A 19,487-nucleotide genomic window follows, 5' to 3' on the forward strand; every position below is an offset into this window, starting at 1 on the left:
ATTGCTAGAGAAGATAAGATAATGCGATATCAGATAATGTCCTTACCATTCCAAGGCGTTGGAGTATTTATAGCCGAAGGTAGGTTTCCAAGAAGGTACAGCCGACTGAATAGTATTCCTGTTCTACCAACAGTGGGCTACGCACAAGCCATGCTGGTTGGTGGATAGGCTGCGGCCGATAGTGACAAGGCCGGCTGTATACTGTTCCTTTACTGCCGGCTATGCACTGTTCCACCAACTGTAGGCTACGCACGTCCCACAGTGAGGGTTGGTGAGTAGGCAGCGGCTAATAGTGACAAACAGTACTAGAGGGTGCTCCTCCTCGTACTGTTGTCGGTGAGCTGTCACCCTGTGATTGGTTCATGGGCTGTTTTGGTCAGATCGTCTATTTTGCCCATACCTTGGCAGGTATAGTACAAAAGATCTTCCAGAAGCATACGGACTGGCTTATTTGGGTGGGAGTGTTCCCGCCTTGCTCATTCCTTCAGGTGACATTACTGAAGTATCGAGTTAGTGCCTTGTGCGTGTAGCCTTGCTATTAGTGCGGGTAGCCTTCCCTGATGGCTTGTATCCGCAGCTGCAGGAACAAGCGGGGTACTTCACCATTGGGAGGCTTTCCCTGCGGGAACAGCTGGCGTACTGCGCGTAAGGTCTTCATCTCTGAGCATGGTGGGTCCTGCGGAAGCAGTTGGTCCTTGCGCAGACGTCCCTCTTCAAGGTGAGTCTTGCGGGTCCAACTGGGCTCTGCTGGGACCTACATCTTCAATGACATAAAAGCTACATGGAAGAGTACCAGAGTGTCATTGTTATCAGATGGTTGGTCTGATATGAGAAATAGAAGTCTGATTAACTTTTTGGTGAACAATATACATGGTACGGTTTTCTTGAAGGCTGTTGATGCATCAGATTGTATCAAGAATGTCGACTAATTATTTGAGTTGCTTGATGGGGTGATTGAAGAAATTGGTGAAGATATAGCTGTTCAAGCCGTGACCGATAACGCGAGTGCATACAAAGCGGCTGGAGCTTTGTTGATGGAGAAGAAGAAAAGTTTGTATTGGACCCCATGTGCTGCTCATTGCATCGACTTGATGCTTGAGAAAATTGGAGAGTTGCCACAACAACAAAAAATGCTTTGCTTAAAGCAGAAAATGGTTAGCAACTTCATTTATAACCATAAGTGGGTGTTGAGTTTAGCTAGAAATATTTTAAAGAAAGATCTTCGACCAGGTAGTTTCTTTTTTGGATCTACAAATCCTTTTCAGCTTCATTTTTGCACAGATCTGGAAGCCTCTTTTAGATCTATGGATCTTTTTGAGCTTTAATAGAACAAGTCTTGAAGCCTCTTTCTGTAAACTTCCAGATCTGGGTTTTTCTTGGGAGAGATCTGAGAACCGAGACGAAAATCGAAGGGTAGTTCGTTGCCGTCCCACGGATGGCGCCAATGTCAAAACATGAAATGAATCTGACCTGATCCATGACGATGTTTCCACGGATGTCGAGATGAACGAACCACGTCTTGATCTTCTTCTCCGGTTGCCTGAGATCAGCAATGGCCTTTTGGGGGTGTGGAGGTGACTGCTAAGAAATCTCAATGATCTCTTGTTTACAGACACAAAAATGGTTATGGTGGTGGCTCTTATTGAGCATGACCAACCCTTAATAAGGAGGTGGAGACCTCCTTATATAGGGAGCCTCATGGCCACCATCATGGTACCCTAATGGGCCTAGCCCAGCTAGGGTTACCTCCACAAAACCCCCTCAGCCCAATAACATTGTATTAGTCCATATAATAAAATAAGCCAAACATAATAAATTTAGGGTCGTAAAACCGGGTTTAGTACCTTACCCCTACAAGCCCCCCAAGTCCAGTGTTGCTCCTAGGCGCGCAAGCGTTTAGGTGGAGCGCTGGACTTCGTAAGGTGTGTTAGGATATGAGGCGGCTTTTTCCCTTTTCTTCGGCCTTGTCTTTATTGTCTTTGAGTTTTGAGAGGTTTTCTCCATGATGGTGACATGTTGTGATCCTTATGATAATAATGGTGCACTGGCTTGAATAAGATATAGCACGCATCATAACAACAGTGGCGCGGGGCCTGATAAAAGATAGAGCGCGCATCTCGATAATAATGTAATGCAATTTGCGCGCGAGGTAGCTTACGAGCTATAAAAATAATGAAGCCTGCGCGCGAGGCGACTTACGAGCTATAAAAATAATGAAGCTTGCGCGCGAGGCGACTTACGAGCTATAAAATAATGAAGTTTGCGCGTGAGGCGACTTACGAGCTATAATATGATGATAATGACTAGCCCACAAGGGCCTCTTCTACGCAGGATGACTATCCCAACTTGTTTTCAAAATAATAATGGAGGCACAAACGGCCAGATAATAATAATAATGTCATAGGTGCTTGTGCGACTCGTAGCCGAACCTGCAAAAACATATAAACTAAAAGTGGATGTATTACAAGGTTCCCATCCTCGGACAAATTATGGGGTGTGCCCAACCTACGTTGGCGCGTGGCCGTTTGGGATATTATTAGGCTCCCGACCTTTATGTTTGGCGCGTGGCCATGTGGGATATTATTAGGCTCCCGACCTTTATGTTTGGCGCGTGGCCATGTAGGATATTGTTAGGCTCCCGACCTTTAAGTTTGGCGCGTAGCCGTATGGGTTTATAAGGATTCCCAACCTTTGAATATGGCGTGTAGCCGTATGGGTTTGAGGATTCCCAACCTTTTAGTTTGGCGCGCGGCCTATGGGTTTATGAGGATTCCCAACCTTTAAGTTTGGCGCGCGGCCTATGGGTTTATGAGGATTCCCAACCTTTAAGTTTGGCGCGCGGCCTATGGGTTTATGAGGATTCCCAACCTTTAAGTTTGGCGCGCGGCCTATGGGTTTATGAGGATTCCCAACCTTTAAGTTTGGCGCGTTTGTGATATGCGCCACGCGCAGATGTTTCATGCGCAGATGTGATATGCGTGAGCATATGTGATGCGTGAGCATATGTGATGCGTGAGCATATGCGATATGCGTGAGCATGTCATCTGCGCCACGCGCATGTGATATGCGTGAGCATATGTGATGCGTGAGCATGTGATGCGTGAGCATATGCGATATGCGTGAGCATGTCATCTGCGCCACGCGCAGATGTGATGCGTGAGCATATGGTGCGTGAGCATATGTGATGCGTGAGCATATGATATGCGTGAGCATACGTGATGCGTGACCATATGTGATATGCGTGAGCATATGTGATGCGTGAGCATATGATATGCGTGAGCATACGTGATGCGTGAGCATATGTGATGCGTGAGCATATGTGATATGCGCCACGCGCATAGGTTTTGGCTTTGTGTCTTCATGACATCCTGATTTTAAGCCTCGTCTATATTTTGTGGGTTGACCCGCCCCGCTCGATGTTAAGGCGGGTGCATACCCCCTTCAAGCCCCCCCAGTCTAATGTGTCTTGTCTCGCGCGAGCGAGATAAGATAGATATTAGACTAGTTTTGCTTTTTCAATAGGGCTTGTTTTTTCTTTTTCTTTTCTTGCACGCGCGTTGCGCGCAATTCCATCCCTTTGGTTAAAACGAATCGTCAATGCACGTGGTTGGTTGGTGTTGGATCGCGGTGGTGCGGTGCTCGGCGCCAGCGCGCATGTGTGATGGCGTGCTGCTGCTTCATAGCGGTGGCACTCATGCATGGTGGGATGCACCATGGCTGCCAGATGGTTATCCGCGGTGGCGTGTACGCGTGGTGGCGCAATGACCTTACGCGGTGGCGAGGTTCACTTGTCGTGGCGCGAATGAATGTCGACGGAATGTTAATCCGCGACTGTGCGCATGTTTGGTGGCGGATTATTGACCCGTGACGACGCATCGTGATCCGTGGTGACGCGCTGCTGCTTCATGGCGATGTATTGAATCGCGGTGGCACATGCGTGATGGCGGTACATCGAACCATGGTGGCGCATGCGCGATGGCGCGCGCGTGTGCTTGTTGAATATAAGGTATGCTTACACATTGAAATTTGAACAAGGTTGTAAGGAAATTATTAAGTACCCCTTAATAGTTGTCATATTTCAAGCTATTTTACGACATTTTGAATATGCTGACACGCGCTTTGGCATTTGTTATTCCTCTTTTGCGCGACGTTATCGTGCATTTATTATAGGGAATTATGAATGAGTTTTTTAGCCTTTACGTGTCAGTATGTGTTACTCTGCCTATATCCATTATAATCCCATGCGCGGCCCCGACCTGAAACCTCAACAACTATGTTTTGGCATGTGCTTTGCCTTAATTGTGCTTAGATATGTTATGGTCCAGCTGCGCGATACGTGGGATGGATGCTATGAGTAATTTGAGCTAAGGCTCATATTATTGGGCTAAGGCCCTGACGTTTTAGAGTTAAAACTCGTCAACGCGTCTGAGCTTGAAGCTCGCGCATGTATGTTTTACTTCGTTTTATTTTTAGTTTGATGTCAATATAATGTTGTCATATTGCTCAAATTAATAAAAGAAAGTGTGAAACATGTATGCAAAAATCAAAATCAGGCTTGCACATGCATGGCGGCGGAGTCGTGACTCGCGGGCGCGCATGCATGGCGGAGAGTTGCGTGGGCATGCATGGCGGCGAGTCTGCATGGTGGCAGTCTTCTGCGCAAAACCCACATGGTGGTTTCCGCGATGGTTTCCACGGGCGCTCACGCATGTCGGCGGAATGGTGACCCGCTGGCGAGCATGCATGGTGGCAGTCTTCTGCGCAAAACCCACATGGTGGTTTCCGCGGTGGTTTCCACGGGCGCTCACGCATGTCGGCGGAATGATGACCCGCTGGCGAGCATGCATGGTGGCAGTCTTCTGCGCAAAACCCACATGGTGGTTTCCGCGGAGTGAGAATTCGCGGGCGCGCGTGCATGGCGGCGGAAGTCTCCGTAATCTAGAATGTAATTTTAAACCTAAAATCCAGGTCTGTAATCCAGATCTAGATCTGTAAATCAGATCTAGATAAATCTGAAGCTCGGAGCGGAGAGAATTTAAAACCATCACAGATCCGGAGGCTTGATCATCCGAATCAGGTAGTTTCTTTTTTGGATCTACAAATCCTTTCAGCTTCATTTTTGCACAGATCTGGAAGCCTCTTTTAGATCTATGGATCTTTTTGAGCTTTAATAGAACAAGTCTTGAAGCCTCTTTCTGTAAACTTCCAGATCTGGGTTTTTCTTGGGAGAGATCTGAGAACCGAGACGAAAATCGAAGGGTAGTTCGTTGCCGTCCCACGGATGGCGCCAATGTCAAAACATGAAATGAATCTGACCTGATCTATGACGATGTTTCCACGGATGTCGAGATGAACGAACCACGTCTTGATCTTCTTCTCCGGTTGCCTGAGATCTGCAATGGCCTTTTGGGGGTGTGGAGGTGACTGCTAAGAAATCTCAAGGATCTCTTGTTTACAGACACAAAAATGGTTATGGTGGTGGCTCTTATTGAGCATGACCAACCCTTAATAAGGAGGTGGAGACCTCCTTATATAGGGAGCCTCATGTCCACCATCATGGTACCCTAATGGGCCTAGCCCAGCTAGGGTTACCTCCACAAAACCCCCTCAGCCCAATAACATTGTATTAGTCCATATAATAAAATAAGCCAAACATAATAAATTTATGGTCGTAAAACCGGGTTTAGTACCATACCCCTACAATTATTATATCTTATTATTTATAGTTAATTATTCACTACTTTATTTACTTTAACTTATATAGTTACATGGTGGGATCTTATGGTGATGAAGTTCCAGAATTAAAGGCTTTCGCGATGAATATATTGGGTCTTACTCGTTCGGCTTCGGCTTGTAAACGTAATTGGAGCACGTTCAATCAAGTCCATACAAAAAGAAGAAACCGGTTGAGCGTCATTAGGATGACTAAGTTGGTGTACATCATTTACAATAAGAAATGGAAGAACAAGCATATAAAGATGACTAGTCTAAAAGATGGCCATGATCCGATAGTTGTCGAGGAGGTTTTGCCAGATGATGAGTGGATAGCCGACCCAAGTTTCGTTGAAGATGCCATTACTGGAGTTGGCGGGTCAAGTGGGGAAGGTGAGAGTTCATCAGCTAGGACTAGGAAAATGAGACGAGTTGAAATTATTTTGGTTGATGAAGATGAATATGACGATGACGATCCAACTTGGGACATTGAAAACGATGATGAAAGCATTGAGGAGGATGTGGAGGGAAACATGTTTTATAATATTTAAATTTAAATGTCATAGCATCACTAATTTAAGTTTTGAACTACTCAGATGTTTGTTTTTTTGTTGAACTACTTTGTGATGCTTTTGTTTTGTACTAAATTAGGTTGTCGAACTACTCTATGAGTTTGTTTTATTACTAAATTAGGTTTTATAATATTTACAATGTTTATTTTATGTTAAAAGTGTTATTTTTATAGAGTGTATATATATATATATATATATATTAATCTTTATTTTAATAATGTTCCGAGGCTTACTCCTCGCTCCGCCTCGGGAAATGCCTCGATTCCCGTTTCCGCCTTTTTAAACGTTGGTTTTAGTTAGAAGTTGTAGCTAATCAGTTAAAATTTATGTTTCATTTGTGATTCGGTTTAAATAAAAAACTCTTATGTTCCCCGTAGAAAAAATATTACTTTCTAAAAAAAGTTATATTATTTAAAGGGTTCAAGTTAATAACTTATTTGAATAAAATTAAAGAAACATGATCAAATACATTTTATTCTTAACATGAAACAGTGAGAACCAATCTGTTGTTATTATTAGGTTTATTTTTATAAGTGTTTGCTGTTATTTTTTGTTCGTATTTGCTAATTTTCAATTATGAGACGTTAAAAGTATTTGTTGATTTATATTTTGTTGTTATTATTATATCTTTTCTTTTGTTGTTATTATTTTGTTCTTGATTTTATTTCTTTTGTTGTAATTTTTAGGTTTTTTTTTCTTTGTTATTATAAATAATTGTTTATGTAGATTGCTATTGTAGTTGGTATTGTTTCTTGAGTTCTCAATTTTTTTAAATTGGTATTGATTACTACGTTCTCATGTTAATATTAAAATGTACATGAACATTCCTCTAAAAGTAAAAGGCAAATTCGATTATAAGAAAATAAATTAATTGTTTTCGAAATACATTTTTAAAAATAACCCAATAAAATTAATAAACTGAAGATGTTTGAAAAAAAGATATTTTGGATCTCAAACTTGTAAAAATGATTTTATATATTTTACTATAAAAATTGCTTTTTAACCGACCTTTTTCTTCCTGTGCGTGAACTTTTATTTATTCAACTATATTTGTCAAATGATACGTGCGACATTGCCTATAAATTTCAAGTATATCACAGCTATTCACCAAAGTAGGGTTTGAAAAACGGTTCATGAGATCCATGAAAACCGCGGGTGCATTGGTTAGCCCGAAAAGAATAACTCGAAATTTGTAATGCACATATCATGTACAGAATGCGGTCTATGGAATCTCATCTTCATTTACTCGAATTTGAGGATAGCTCGAACGAAGATCGATTTTTGAGAAGCAAGTGGCTCCTTGAATTTGATCGAAGAGATCATTGATACACAGTATGGGATAACAGTTCTTGTTGGTGAGTTTGTTGAGTTCTTGGTAATAAATGCACATATGAAAGGTATCACCCTTCTTCTTCACGAAGAAAACAGGTGCACCCCACAGGGAAGAACTATGAAGAATAAAGCCCTTGCTTGAGAGTTCTTGAAGTTGTTTTGAGAGTTGTTGCATTTCAGAGGGTGTAAGATGGTTAGGAGATTTTGCTATGGGAGTTTCTCTGGGCATAAGATCAATACAAAATTCAACTTGGTGAACGGGATGGAGACCGGAAACATCGTTGAGGAAAACGTCGGGAAAATCATGAACGATCGGCATATCGAAAAGTTTATTTTCCGATTTCTTCTCGACTACATGGGGTAGGAAAGCCATGTACTTCTCACGCAAGTAACGTTGTGCTTGAAAGCAAGACATAAATTTAAGTCGCAAGGAAGGCCTTTTTCCAAAAACGTTTAAGGTTAAAATCTTTGTGAGAGGAATTCAGATAAATTTCTCAAAACAAATGATTTCGTTACAATTTAAAGAAAGTCAATCCATGCCTACTATGACATCAAAACTACCCATTTGCATGGGTATAAAGTCAATGGAAAATTTGTGCTTTTTAAGGTTGAGAGTGAAATTACGAATAACAGAGTCAATGGCAATCTAACTACCATTAGCTACTTCTAACGTAAAAGATTTAGCTAACTTAGTGCGAGACAAATCAAGTATATATTCAAAATCATATGAAATCTGAAGACATGTCGTTCACCGCATCACTGAAATTATGAGCTTGATTTGCATTGAATATGAAAGCTCGCCCACAAGCACCTTGGGATGCTTGAGCGACTTGATTGTGTTGCGGAGGAGGAACTTGAATAGCAGGGGCTTGAACCGGTTGAATTGGATCCATGATTTGAGGGACTTGAGGGGCATTGAGTTGAGGGACTTGGGGTTGATAGGTTTGAACTTGGTAGGTTTGGGTGGTGTAGTAAGGAACATGTATGATTTAAGCTTGATGAGCAAAAGCAAGTCGAGGACATGCATTGCAGACATGATTAAGGGCACCAAAATGGCAGCAGGCCCTAACAGGAGTAATAGGTTGAGCAAACGACACAAAACTAGGTTGACTATTCGGTGACACAAACCGTTGTGTGGAAATTTGCACACTAGGAGCTTGACGACATGTGTTGGTGAAATGGCCACAATGGTTACAGTTGGTGCAAAGACGAAAAACAGAGTGAGCTAGGTGATGGCGTTGATAAGTGTTGCACAACGGATGTGGGCCAGTATATGGCTTTTTATTAGGATAAGCTTTTTGAGCATGAAACTTAGGTGGATTGGGTTGAGTAAGAGCATAATCTTGGTGGTTGGGCTCGTGATTCTTATTGTGGTGATGGTTGTTACTTGGCTTGGATGAAGTTTCGGGCTTATCTTCTTTAATGGGCTCAACAATGGCTTTATCAACGGGTTTCTTAGAGCTTTTACGCTTTAATGTCCCGACCTTAACAAGATTTTCGATGAGAGTAACAGCTAGGGTGATAACATCATGGAGGGTTTGATGGGTTGCAACTCAAGATGGAGTCTTGAATTTGCATGTGACACAAGAGATGTGTACTTATCAATATCTCAAGAAAGAGGAGTAACCAAATGAGAAAGCAAAAGGCTAAGCTCATGAAAACGATTATTGTAAGAGGTATTGTCCCCACTTTCCTACTTAAGATCCCAAAATTCAGCTCCCAACTTCTTCACTTCATGCTTGGGCAAAACTCCTTAAGCATGAGTTCATGAGTTTGTTTCATTGCAAGGGCCATAACAACTTTCACTCCTTGGTTGTGCTTCACTCCATTCCTCCAAGTGAGGGCTCTCAAATCAAAGACACTCTAGGCATAAATGGCCTTCTTGTCCTTGGGACACTAGCAATGGAGAAAGACGCTCTCCATGCGTTCAAACCACTAAAGGAGGATGGTACTACCTTCCACCTCAACCTACTTAGACATGCTTACGATGTTAAATTGCTTGCAGGAGCAATCAACGAGGTTAGTAACCGCGGGGTGGTGGTAATAGCATTGAGGTTTTGAATCTGGGTGATGAGGTTCGGGAGTGTTGCGGTTATTTCTTTGTTGATATGAGATGTCGTGTTACGGCCTGGGTTACTTGTACGACGATGATGGTTAACATGACGAGTAGACATTCCGCAAGGGTAAAAATGTGTGAAATTCATGAGAACTGGGTAATCTGTGAGGTATATTGAGGTTGTGTAACAATTCAACACGAAGTTTGAAAACGAACAAAAGTTATAAGCCATTAACGAATCATAACTAAGGCTGAGATTGAGAATATTAATTTGCTAAAATTAGTGAAAATAGGCTTTATTTGAAAATTGAAACATCCATGAACCACGATGTGTTTTCATGTTTCAGTCAACAAAAACTAAAATAAAAAATTTAGGTGTTGGAAGTTAGTGAATCACCACAATTACTCCAACAAAACAAATAAAATCACAAAAATTAAATAGTGAAACATCCATGAACCACCATGGATTTTCATGTTTCAACCAAAAATGATAAAACGGAAAAAAAAATTAAAACAATTGAGAATTTGAGATGAGAAGTTAGGGCATCCAGGAATCACTATGGAATTTCATGCTCCAACTAAAAGAACATGGGTTATTTAAATGAATAGTTGGAGTATACATGAATCACCGTGGGTTTTCATACTCCAATCACTCACTCAAATAAAATTATGAGGAAACCGAGTTTAACCGATCACCATGAATTCGGTTATAAACGAGGAAGGTGACCATTAAAAATGATTACGTTGAAACCTTGAGGCTTGTAGATCCGTGTAAAGTTTGGGGTGGCATGCTTTAGCTTAATAGGTTTCACCACCCTCACTCAGGAAAGCAACCGGATCTCAAGTCTGATTGAGATTTATATGCAATGAATTTCCTTAGGTTCCCAAGCCTTGGTGTTAAGGGTTCGGATCGCAAGTATGTCTACTTCCAGTTACTACATACCCGTTACACAAATCAATCTTGAGGGGAGGAGAGTAAAAATCGAAAACGTGGAATACTAAAGGAATTTCCCAAAATAAATAACTAGGGTTTAAAAAATTAATAATTTTAAGGGTGAGTCATAGTCTCGGAATAGTGTGTGTATGTGTAACAACTGTATAAATTAAAATAATTAATTAAGCAAGCTACAAATGATAAAATATAAACAATTAGAGCAAACACATAAGCACGTATGAAGCCCTAAGAATGCTACTAGGTCATCACGTATAATGGCATATCTTTTAGCGTTCGGCTCTGATATCAATTTATCACACCCCAACATACGACGAAATATGCGAGGCACGACTAATTGCTCACTAGTTCACCATACACTATTGTTAATAATGATAATAACTAATTAATTTGTTTGGGGCTTGAGCTTAATATTAAAAAGACACAAGTCTTTTGGTCTTCGTATAAAGGGGTAAATGAAAAAGGTAGGTTTATTTCCTACCGGGATTGGGAGGCCGGAGTTGGGTATAAAACTCCTTGGGGGTGCGGTTAGTCGGGACACCGGTGTTATCGGTATCTTAGCCATTACCAAATATTCAAGAGCAGTAGACCTAATGAGATGTTTTACTCGTCTGCGTGACCCAAAATGCGAGCTTCTCTTACTTCGCTCATGTATGGGGTAGCTAAGTTGTAATTTGGCCTCCGAATGCCAGCCTATGTTTGTTAAGGATGCCGTCTCTGTTTTTTAACAAAGGGCTTAGAGAGGCGATCGAGGATATTGCGGTATGTGGGGATCCGTTTTTGGGGATTTTTAATGGATACTAGTCTCTCCCCCAATCCGTTTTGGGGGCTTATGTTTATATTTAGCTGAGGATGTTTCCACATATGCTTTCGTTGCTTCGAGAGCACGGTCTTGGAAGTTATAGAACCACATTTTGCGAGATTGTGATGTTGATGGGTTGGATTCCGGTTTTGGGTGTGCGTTGGATTGTTTGCACAATTTCATTCCCAATCTTGATCTTGGCGGGTTCGCTAGTAAGGACACCACCCCCTAAAGCCCAACATGCTTTGGCGAGTGCCCCTTATAGTAAAATTGTCCAAAGTTTGGAAAAGAAGCTTGGCCTATCCACTCGCCGGAGAGCGGTGTTAGAATGTCTTTAGACTCCTTATGTTCAGACCGTCATCCCCATCCAAGGGCCAGGCTAGCACATGTCGGTAGTGGAGTACCGGGTCATTCTTAAATATTGTGATCCCCATGTCCCAGTTGATGAGCCATGCACAATTTGCCGTAAAATTTGTTTAGATACTTTTGGCAAACATGCAGTTCATTGCAAGGAGCTGTCAGGGATTAAATATAGACATGATTTGGTCAGTGATGTTCTTTGTGATGTGTTAAAACAAGCGGGGATCTCGGTAAACAAAGGCTCCCGTGAATTTCATGTCAGATCCATGTGAAGGGAGGTCTACTCTTCGGGCATCCAACGTTTTTGTGTTTGGATTGGGGGGGGGGGGCATGCTTGTGTGGACCTTATTGGAGTGTCCTTCATTGTCGGGCTTAGGGACATGTGGTTTGTTGTTAGGCAAACCCTATTAAAGGCATAATCCGAAAAATTGCTAAGCAAAAGTAGGTCTGTGCCGAGAATCAACATGCCTTCATTGCTTTTTCTTTTGATACATTTGACTCTCTTGCCCAAGAAATTTTTACATTTCTAAAAATAGTTCGGCGGGTCGTACATAGTAACATATCGACGCCGAATAACTATATAACTTTATTTTCAATATGATCAGATTTACCATTTAAAAAAAGGCTACGGTGCAGCTTATTGGATGCTTACGTTAAAAAAAGTTCGACGGACCATACATAGTAACATATCGACGCCGAATAACTGAAACTTTTTAATAAATATAAACTAAACATTTTATTTATTGAATTTGCAAAACCCAAAACCCTTGTCATAATACTAACCATCATCTTGTCCACCGTCAACCACCGTGATACCAAATGGACTCATCATCTTCAAAACCCTCTAAATTCAACCTGCATCAAGCCATTAATCACCTTCAAACCCAATGTTCTTCCTTTCTCCACCAACACTTTTTCAACCCCAACAACCGTAACTCCAACTCCGGCAAACTCCATTTCGAAGTCAACTTTCCGGCAGCCGTAACCAACACCAAAAAACCAACCTCTTCTCTCTCCTTCGGAAAAACCCCTGCTTGGGCTCGAATTACGTCCGACAAGACTGCTGTTTCTGTTTCCGCAGGTGCCGCTATGTCGGACGAGGATATCGAACAGCGGTTGGCCGGAGTGTCGGTGTACGCTCTGAGCAATTCTTCGGAGGAGTTTGCGGTGGTGTCGGGTAATAATCAGGATAAGTCACTCGGGTTGTTGTGTTTTAAGGAGGAGGATGCTGAGACGCTGTTAGGTCAGATGAAGTCCATGGACCCGAGAATGCGCCCCGGCTTGAAAGTCGTCCCCGTCGCTCTCAGCATGGTAATTCGGACACTGTTTTCAGTTTGAATCATATTTTGTAGAAACTGTTATCAAAAGAAAAGAAAAAGCCTTTGTGATTGGTGCTTTTTAAGTGATTGTGTATGATTATGTGATTAATTAGGTGTCAAATAATTAGTTTCGGATAAGGCTTGCATTAGCAGCTGCATCTTGATTTCAAACACCTCCTTCAGCCCGCTTTTGTTACATGTAATTAGCTGCTTTTAATTATTCTCTAGGAGGTAATCACTTTTGAAACGCAATGCCAAATGGCCACTAATTATAAGGGTATCAATTTTTTTAGTAGTGAAATCTTAATAGTTAATATTCAAATGATGATAATACCATAATATCAAATGCAGTCGATATCACCGATATAGCGGTGATATATTGGTTATCGGTCTTTTGATAAAATATCGGCCAGAATATTGGTACTGATAATATCAGCGATATTGACCGATATTTGACTGATACATCACCGATATTTCCAATATCAGTGTTTTAGTCTTAATTATCAATTTAGTGTTCAATGCTAGTGTTCTAAATCTTAATCAGTTTCTACTTGATGCGATTGTTAGTGTTTTGTTAGTGTTAAATTACTACATATATGAATTTTACATGATATCAAAATTACTGATATTCCACCGATATCCCACCGTGATAACTGATATTTCAAATATCGGTCCTTGACCAATATTCGATTATTTTTGCATTAGCTGCTTATCTCATAGATATTCATTAAGAAGTATTCACAAAGTCAGTTTTCAACATTGAGAAGATTAAAACCTTTGCTTAATGAATGATGATAAAACTTAGGTAAGATTGTAAGAAGGTCTAGAGTACCAAAACTAACTTAGGATGCATCTCCATTTCCAGCATGTGCTATGATGTATCTTATTGTAGATTTTATTTCCTTTGGATTTAGAGAACATAACGTTTAGATCTTTAACTTAATCTCATGAGAAGCAAGTTCTCTGTTAGGTGAAGATCATAAATCCTGATTTCATTTTGTGAGGATGATTTTATCGTGGACATACCAACTAGAACTAGCGTTCTGTTCATACCAAGATAAGACATTAAAACCTAAATACAAAGTAAGATGATCAAAATGATCACTTGTACAAAATTGGAACTTTTATCATTAAGGTGGAAACACTTGAGGTGAATTCTTAGTTTTGTAACTCTATATGTGAAGGATGGTTGAACATCTAATAGTGAACCCAAGTTCAATGCGTGATTTTTGAGCACAGTTTACATGACCAATTCAGCTCTAATTGTTTAAAATCAGCTACTGCCTTTTGGAATCCATTTAGTATGTTCAAACAGCTAAGAGTGGATTTGAGACCCCTAAAAATGTATTTAATCACTTCCATTATTGATCAAATTAAAACCTTTATAGCCGGTTTGGTCAATCAGTTAATCAAATTGTCCTGTATGCCAATTCTGCCAAAACTTTTAAATTTTGCATTTGCAAATTGCAATTAAACCTTGGATTTTATTCTATAACATAATGTCTTTTTAGAAAACTCTTGATCAGAATACACCAAAAAATCACATATCCAAATTTTTTGTTAACCTATATAATCAAAATCTAACCTAACCAAAATGGCCTAACCATTATATGATATTTCCAAGATATTAGATGCCTTAATAATGATAAATTTTGGGAAATTTTAATATTCGTGCAAACTCCACTTAAAATCTCTGCATTGAGGAGATGGAAATAATGCCCACAAAATGATTGCCCCTAAATCACTTGTGGAAGATAGAAACGGGCCACTGATTTGGTTATATCTAATCGTTTGATTGTTGTGGCAGGTTTTCCAGCTTAAAGTTAACGGGGTGTCTTTTAGGTTTATTCCAGAGTCTTTACAGATAAATAATGCAATCGAGGTAAATTAGTTTACATACATGCATATATGCATCAAATTTGACAAGTTTTGCAGACTATTTTTAGTGATGTTTCATGTGTTTCTGTCTAGGAAAGACGCAAGGCTGGTATATCGGATGACAGCTTCTCTGGTGTTCCTGTTTTCCAGGTTGATTTTTTTAACTTAATTCCAATTCTACTCTTCACTAATTTCTCATACTTCTGATTTTAAAACTAAAATTTGTTGCAATTTTACGTTCCATTCGACCAAAACGTCATCATTTATGTTTGGAGCCTTTATGTACAATATATTGTTTTATGTCACATATTTGAATGCGTTAACGTAAAGTTATATTTTTCATAATGATTTTGATAAGACATTATATGAATGCAGTCAAAGAGCTTAGTTTTGAGAAGCCAAAACAGAAGATACCGTCCAGCTTTTTTCAGAAAGGTTAGCACTTGCCACTTGGCACAATTATATTGATCCTTTTAACATAAACATAATTTTCAACATCTGCATTGTGATAACAAGTTGAACATCATTTAAAGTTGTTTTGTCTTATTTTAATGTACCATGTAGGAGGATCTTGAAAAGTCTTTAGAAAAAGCTTCTGTTCAGCAAAGGCAGTTGAATCCCACCCTTAGGGTGGGTGATCTTGAGGTACAGTTCTAATTATTCTTATAAATAATACAAAACGATTGTAATTGTTTAGGTGGTTTGAGTAATTAGGAGGTGTGTGGCATTGTGTTTTGATAGAGCTAATTTTTGCGTTTCCAACTCGCACATATTCAGTTTCTGGTGTTGTAGTTCATTGAAACTGTCTGATTATTTAATTATGTATGGGCCATATATTCAATTTGTAAGCAGCTGCAACTAGTGGTGTGCATTTATTGGTTTTGGCCTAAAACAGTAACCGTAGTTTCGGTTAACCGGTGATTGATAATTGATCAGTTTCTGTTAAGTTGGTTATGACGCACACCATAACCAAAACCGAGCCACAATTTTTGGTTAATTGGTTTGGTTTAAATCCAACCACTGGTTGATTGTGCACATAGTTATCAAAAGGCTTCTCTGAGGGCCTAGGTGCTAGGCGCAAAAAAAGCGTGGGCCTAAAAAAAGCGCACTTAAATAAAAAAATTCAAAAATATTTTATAATGGAAAATATAACTTTCTTCAGATGCCAAAATATTTCAAGCCATAATCCTCAACATAAAGTACCAAAATCATCTCAAATTCCAAATAACCGACATAAATCATCAAAGCACATAGTTTATTCGAAATGAATGATCTGAGAATCTTCAATCAAAAGAATTGACAGTTTATTTAACAACAGATGAAATTAAATGAAAGTTTAAAAACATGTTAACATGTTGGATGATGCCAATTAGTAAATAAAAAACATTATATTAAATTTTAATTTATAAAAAAGGATGCATTCTCAAATACTCAAAATAAGAAAACATGAGAATCGATCACTGTTGACAGAACTAACTTATTGTTACTAACATCTTGCTCTTTTGGTTAAGTTCTGTTAACCGTGTTCTTGCTTTGTGATATGAATAACTAATTGTCAGTCATAAACTCTGTTAACCGTGCTCTTTAGTTATGTTAACCCGATTAATTTAGGTAAGTTGTTTAAATGGGCTAAGTGAAATCAAAGAAAATCAAGCTAAAAAAAATAGGGCAAGTTCCGACTTTTCACCTAAAGTAGTGCCTATAATCAAGGAAGGCGGTGAACCACTGCTTCGCTCAAAAGAAACGCCTAGGCGGCCAGGCGCTGTGCTTTTAATATCTATGATTGTGCCTTTCAGTTAAGACGGTTAATTCGGTTACCGTTTGGTTAAGTTGATTATTTTCTCACCTATAGCTGCAACAGAACTAATTCTGATTGTTTAATAATTGTAGTGTCGTTTTGCATGTTAATCTTTAATTAATCAATATTGCCAAACACTCAAACAGCTGTTAATCTTGTTATCTGATAATCAAAATTCTACGCAAAAGCACACCCAAACACTTTTAAAAATGCATAGATAGTTGACAAACATCCCTTGTTGTGCATCCACATGCATAATTTTTTATATCAAAATTAGGCACATTTTTATTTTTTAACAACAAATTTATTTGTTCCCACAGGTAGCTGTTCTCGAGGATATAATACAGGGGATGAAGGTTAGCGCTTACTATACGCTGCAGTCTTTTTCTACTAATCGTATCTCCACTATATCACAAATAGGATTGTAAACGAGTCGAACAAACGGAGCACGTTCGTTTTCGTTTGTTTAACTTTAACCGAACAAACGTGATCTAACACAAACAATTAAACGAACATGGTTTTCTTTTTCGTGGTTAAGAAAATGAAATTCTCCGTTTTCATTTATGTTTGTTCGTTAACCGCATGAACAAATGGTTCATGAACGTAAACGGGCAAACATAACTGAACATTGGTGAATGATTATATCTGAGCTAAACTAGTTAAAAGGAATGTGAAAAACAATGTGTTGGGCCTAAAAAGTTTTTAAAACTATACTAAATTATATTGGGCCCAAAATGTTATCAAAACTAGACTAAGTTATAATGGCCTTAAAAATTATTAAAGCTATACTAAGATATATTGGGCCTAAAAATAGTTAAAACTATACAAAGTTATAAGAGCCTAAAAACTTATTAAAACTAGACTAAGTTATAACGGGCCTAAAAATTATTAAAACTACACTAAGTTATAATGGGCCAAAATGTTTTAAATGAATATGTTAAAGATTGTAAATTAGTGAACTTAAAACAAATGTAAATGAGCGAACATAAATGAACGAATGAGACATGTGTTCATGTTCGTTTGTTTATACACAAGTGTTTTTTTTATGCTCGTTTATATATTAAATAAACGGACATAAATTAACTTCCCATCGTACAAGTCACTGAGCGTTCAGTTTGTTTACAGGCCTAGCCACTAATCTTGGTTTTAGAAAGCACGCCTAAGGCACGAGGCAGGTGAGATAGTTTAGAAAACGCCTCAGGGATTTGAGGTGACGCCTCGTGCACGTATTGGTCAAAGTTAGGTCTCTAGGAGGCAGATATGTGAAGAAATTATGAATGGATTTGTTTATAAAATGACTTATGTGTAAAAGAGATGATAGAGATGCAGCTTCTGGTTGCACATAAAACCTATCTGGTTGTACATAGGGCGACGCCTCACGCTTTTTAAAACTAAGATTTTGCTCGACATTAGACAGCCCTAAGATTTGGTCTTAAAAAGAATTATGGGTAATCATAAATTGACATATAATTAACTTTTTTGCAGGATAGTTCTACAACTGATTGGGATGATGTTGTTTTCATCCCTCCTGGTTTTGATTTGTCAACTGGTCCATCAAGGCAATAGCAAGTAAAGCTAAAATCATGTAAGTTTGCACTACATTTGTCACCACAAATGGCTTCAATGGTAGGCAACAATAATAATTGTAATGCAATAATAAACAAAAAACAAAATACTTACATTACATATGCTTATGATGGAATCTTTAGAAGCATCTTTCAATGTACTATTGGAATCATATTCTCAATTAGTATGGTGGCAGCTGTCTTTGCACAATTCTGTGCCATCAGCAACTATTGCATTATGCATATATTATCAAAATGAATATAAAGAATACATTTAGATAGGGCCGGCAAGATTTTGATTATGTGGCTTAATGGTGTGTGTATTTCTAATGCAGGTTTCTACTTCATATCAGTGGATTTGGAATATGCGATGTAAGTCAATAGAAGTTTTGATTAATTTATGAGTTAGTTAATGTATAAGCCAAATGATTGTTATTAAGTTGATAGAGATCCTTTTACTAGAAATGGTCGTGTCTTTTGTGTTCTGTATGGTTTGTGCTCTTGGCTTGTGTTTGCGGTTTGTATGATTGGTTGTTTGACCCGACTAGAGATGTTCAAAACGGTTTGGGACTAGGAACCGGAACCGGTTCCTAACCGGTTCCTATATTCAAAACCACCTTTTAAACCGGTTCCAGGCTCGAACCGGTTAGGGAACCGAACCGGTTCTCCCACCCTCGGACCCCTAACCTATCTACCCGGTTCCTGTACCGTAACCGGTCAAAAAACGGCTATTTTTGACCCCAACGGTCAAAAAACGGCCAAAAAAACGGTTAGGAACCGGTTCCGGTTCCAGAACCGGTTCCGGTTCCTACCCGCCCCCACTCAGAAATGCAAGAACCGGTCACGGATCATCGGGTTGAATCAGATAGGGTCCGGTTCCTACAAAAAATGGGTAGGAACCGGTTCGGGTCCGGTTCGGGTCCACCGGTTCGGTTCCAGGAACCGGTTTTGTTGATCATCTCTAGACCCGACCTGAAAAAAATGAGCCAAGCAGTTGACTAAAGTGGTGTTAGACATATTTAAACGGTTAATAGTGTTCAGGTTAATTATGTGTACTAATTGAAACTAATATTGACAAATATGGTAATTTGTGAAAGGGATGTGATCCTCATACACCAACCTCACATGTCTATATGGCTCG

The 19,487-nt window shown here is 39.4% G+C and overlaps 1 protein-coding gene across 2 annotated transcripts; it reads left to right on the plus strand.

Moving 5' to 3' along the window:
• The first annotated feature begins 12,541 nt into the window (after positions 1 to 12,541).
• On the plus strand, positions 12,542 to 18,816 carry LOC143533124 (protein TIC 22-like, chloroplastic). 2 transcript variants are annotated; one of them, XM_077027995.1, is made up of 8 exons: positions 12,542 to 13,097; positions 14,913 to 14,987; positions 15,077 to 15,133; positions 15,359 to 15,418; positions 15,548 to 15,628; positions 17,102 to 17,137; positions 18,267 to 18,366; positions 18,682 to 18,814. In XM_077027995.1, the coding sequence occupies exons 1-7, from the start codon at positions 12,606 to 12,608 to the stop codon at positions 18,345 to 18,347; spliced, it is 882 nt and encodes a 293-aa protein (XP_076884110.1). In that variant the 5' UTR covers positions 12,542 to 12,605; the 3' UTR covers positions 18,348 to 18,366; positions 18,682 to 18,814. The 2 variants fall into 2 exon arrangements, with proteins under 2 accessions (XP_076884110.1, XP_076884104.1); XM_077027989.1 differs by having other exon boundaries at positions 18,267 to 18,816.
• Positions 18,817 to 19,487: the final 671 nt, after the last annotated feature.

Source organism: Bidens hawaiensis, unplaced genomic scaffold (assembly GCF_021521415.1).
Source record: "Bidens hawaiensis isolate Kalapana, Puna unplaced genomic scaffold, B.hawaiensis_p1.1 tig00000702_1, whole genome shotgun sequence".
Lineage (NCBI taxonomy): Eukaryota > Viridiplantae > Streptophyta > Magnoliopsida > Asterales > Asteraceae > Bidens > Bidens hawaiensis.

Excerpts from the sequence above, each read along its gene's own strand:
- LOC143533124 (XM_077027989.1), top strand. The coding sequence starts at position 12,606 with ATGGACTCATCATCTTCAAAACCCTCTAAATTCAACCTGCATCAAGCC. Across the intron at positions 13,098-14,912 it reads TCCCCGTCGCTCTCAGCATG|GTTTTCCAGCTTAAAGTTAA; the intron begins GTAATTCGGACA and ends TTGTTGTGGCAG. Across the intron at positions 14,988-15,076 it reads AGATAAATAATGCAATCGAG|GAAAGACGCAAGGCTGGTAT; the intron begins GTAAATTAGTTT and ends GTTTCTGTCTAG.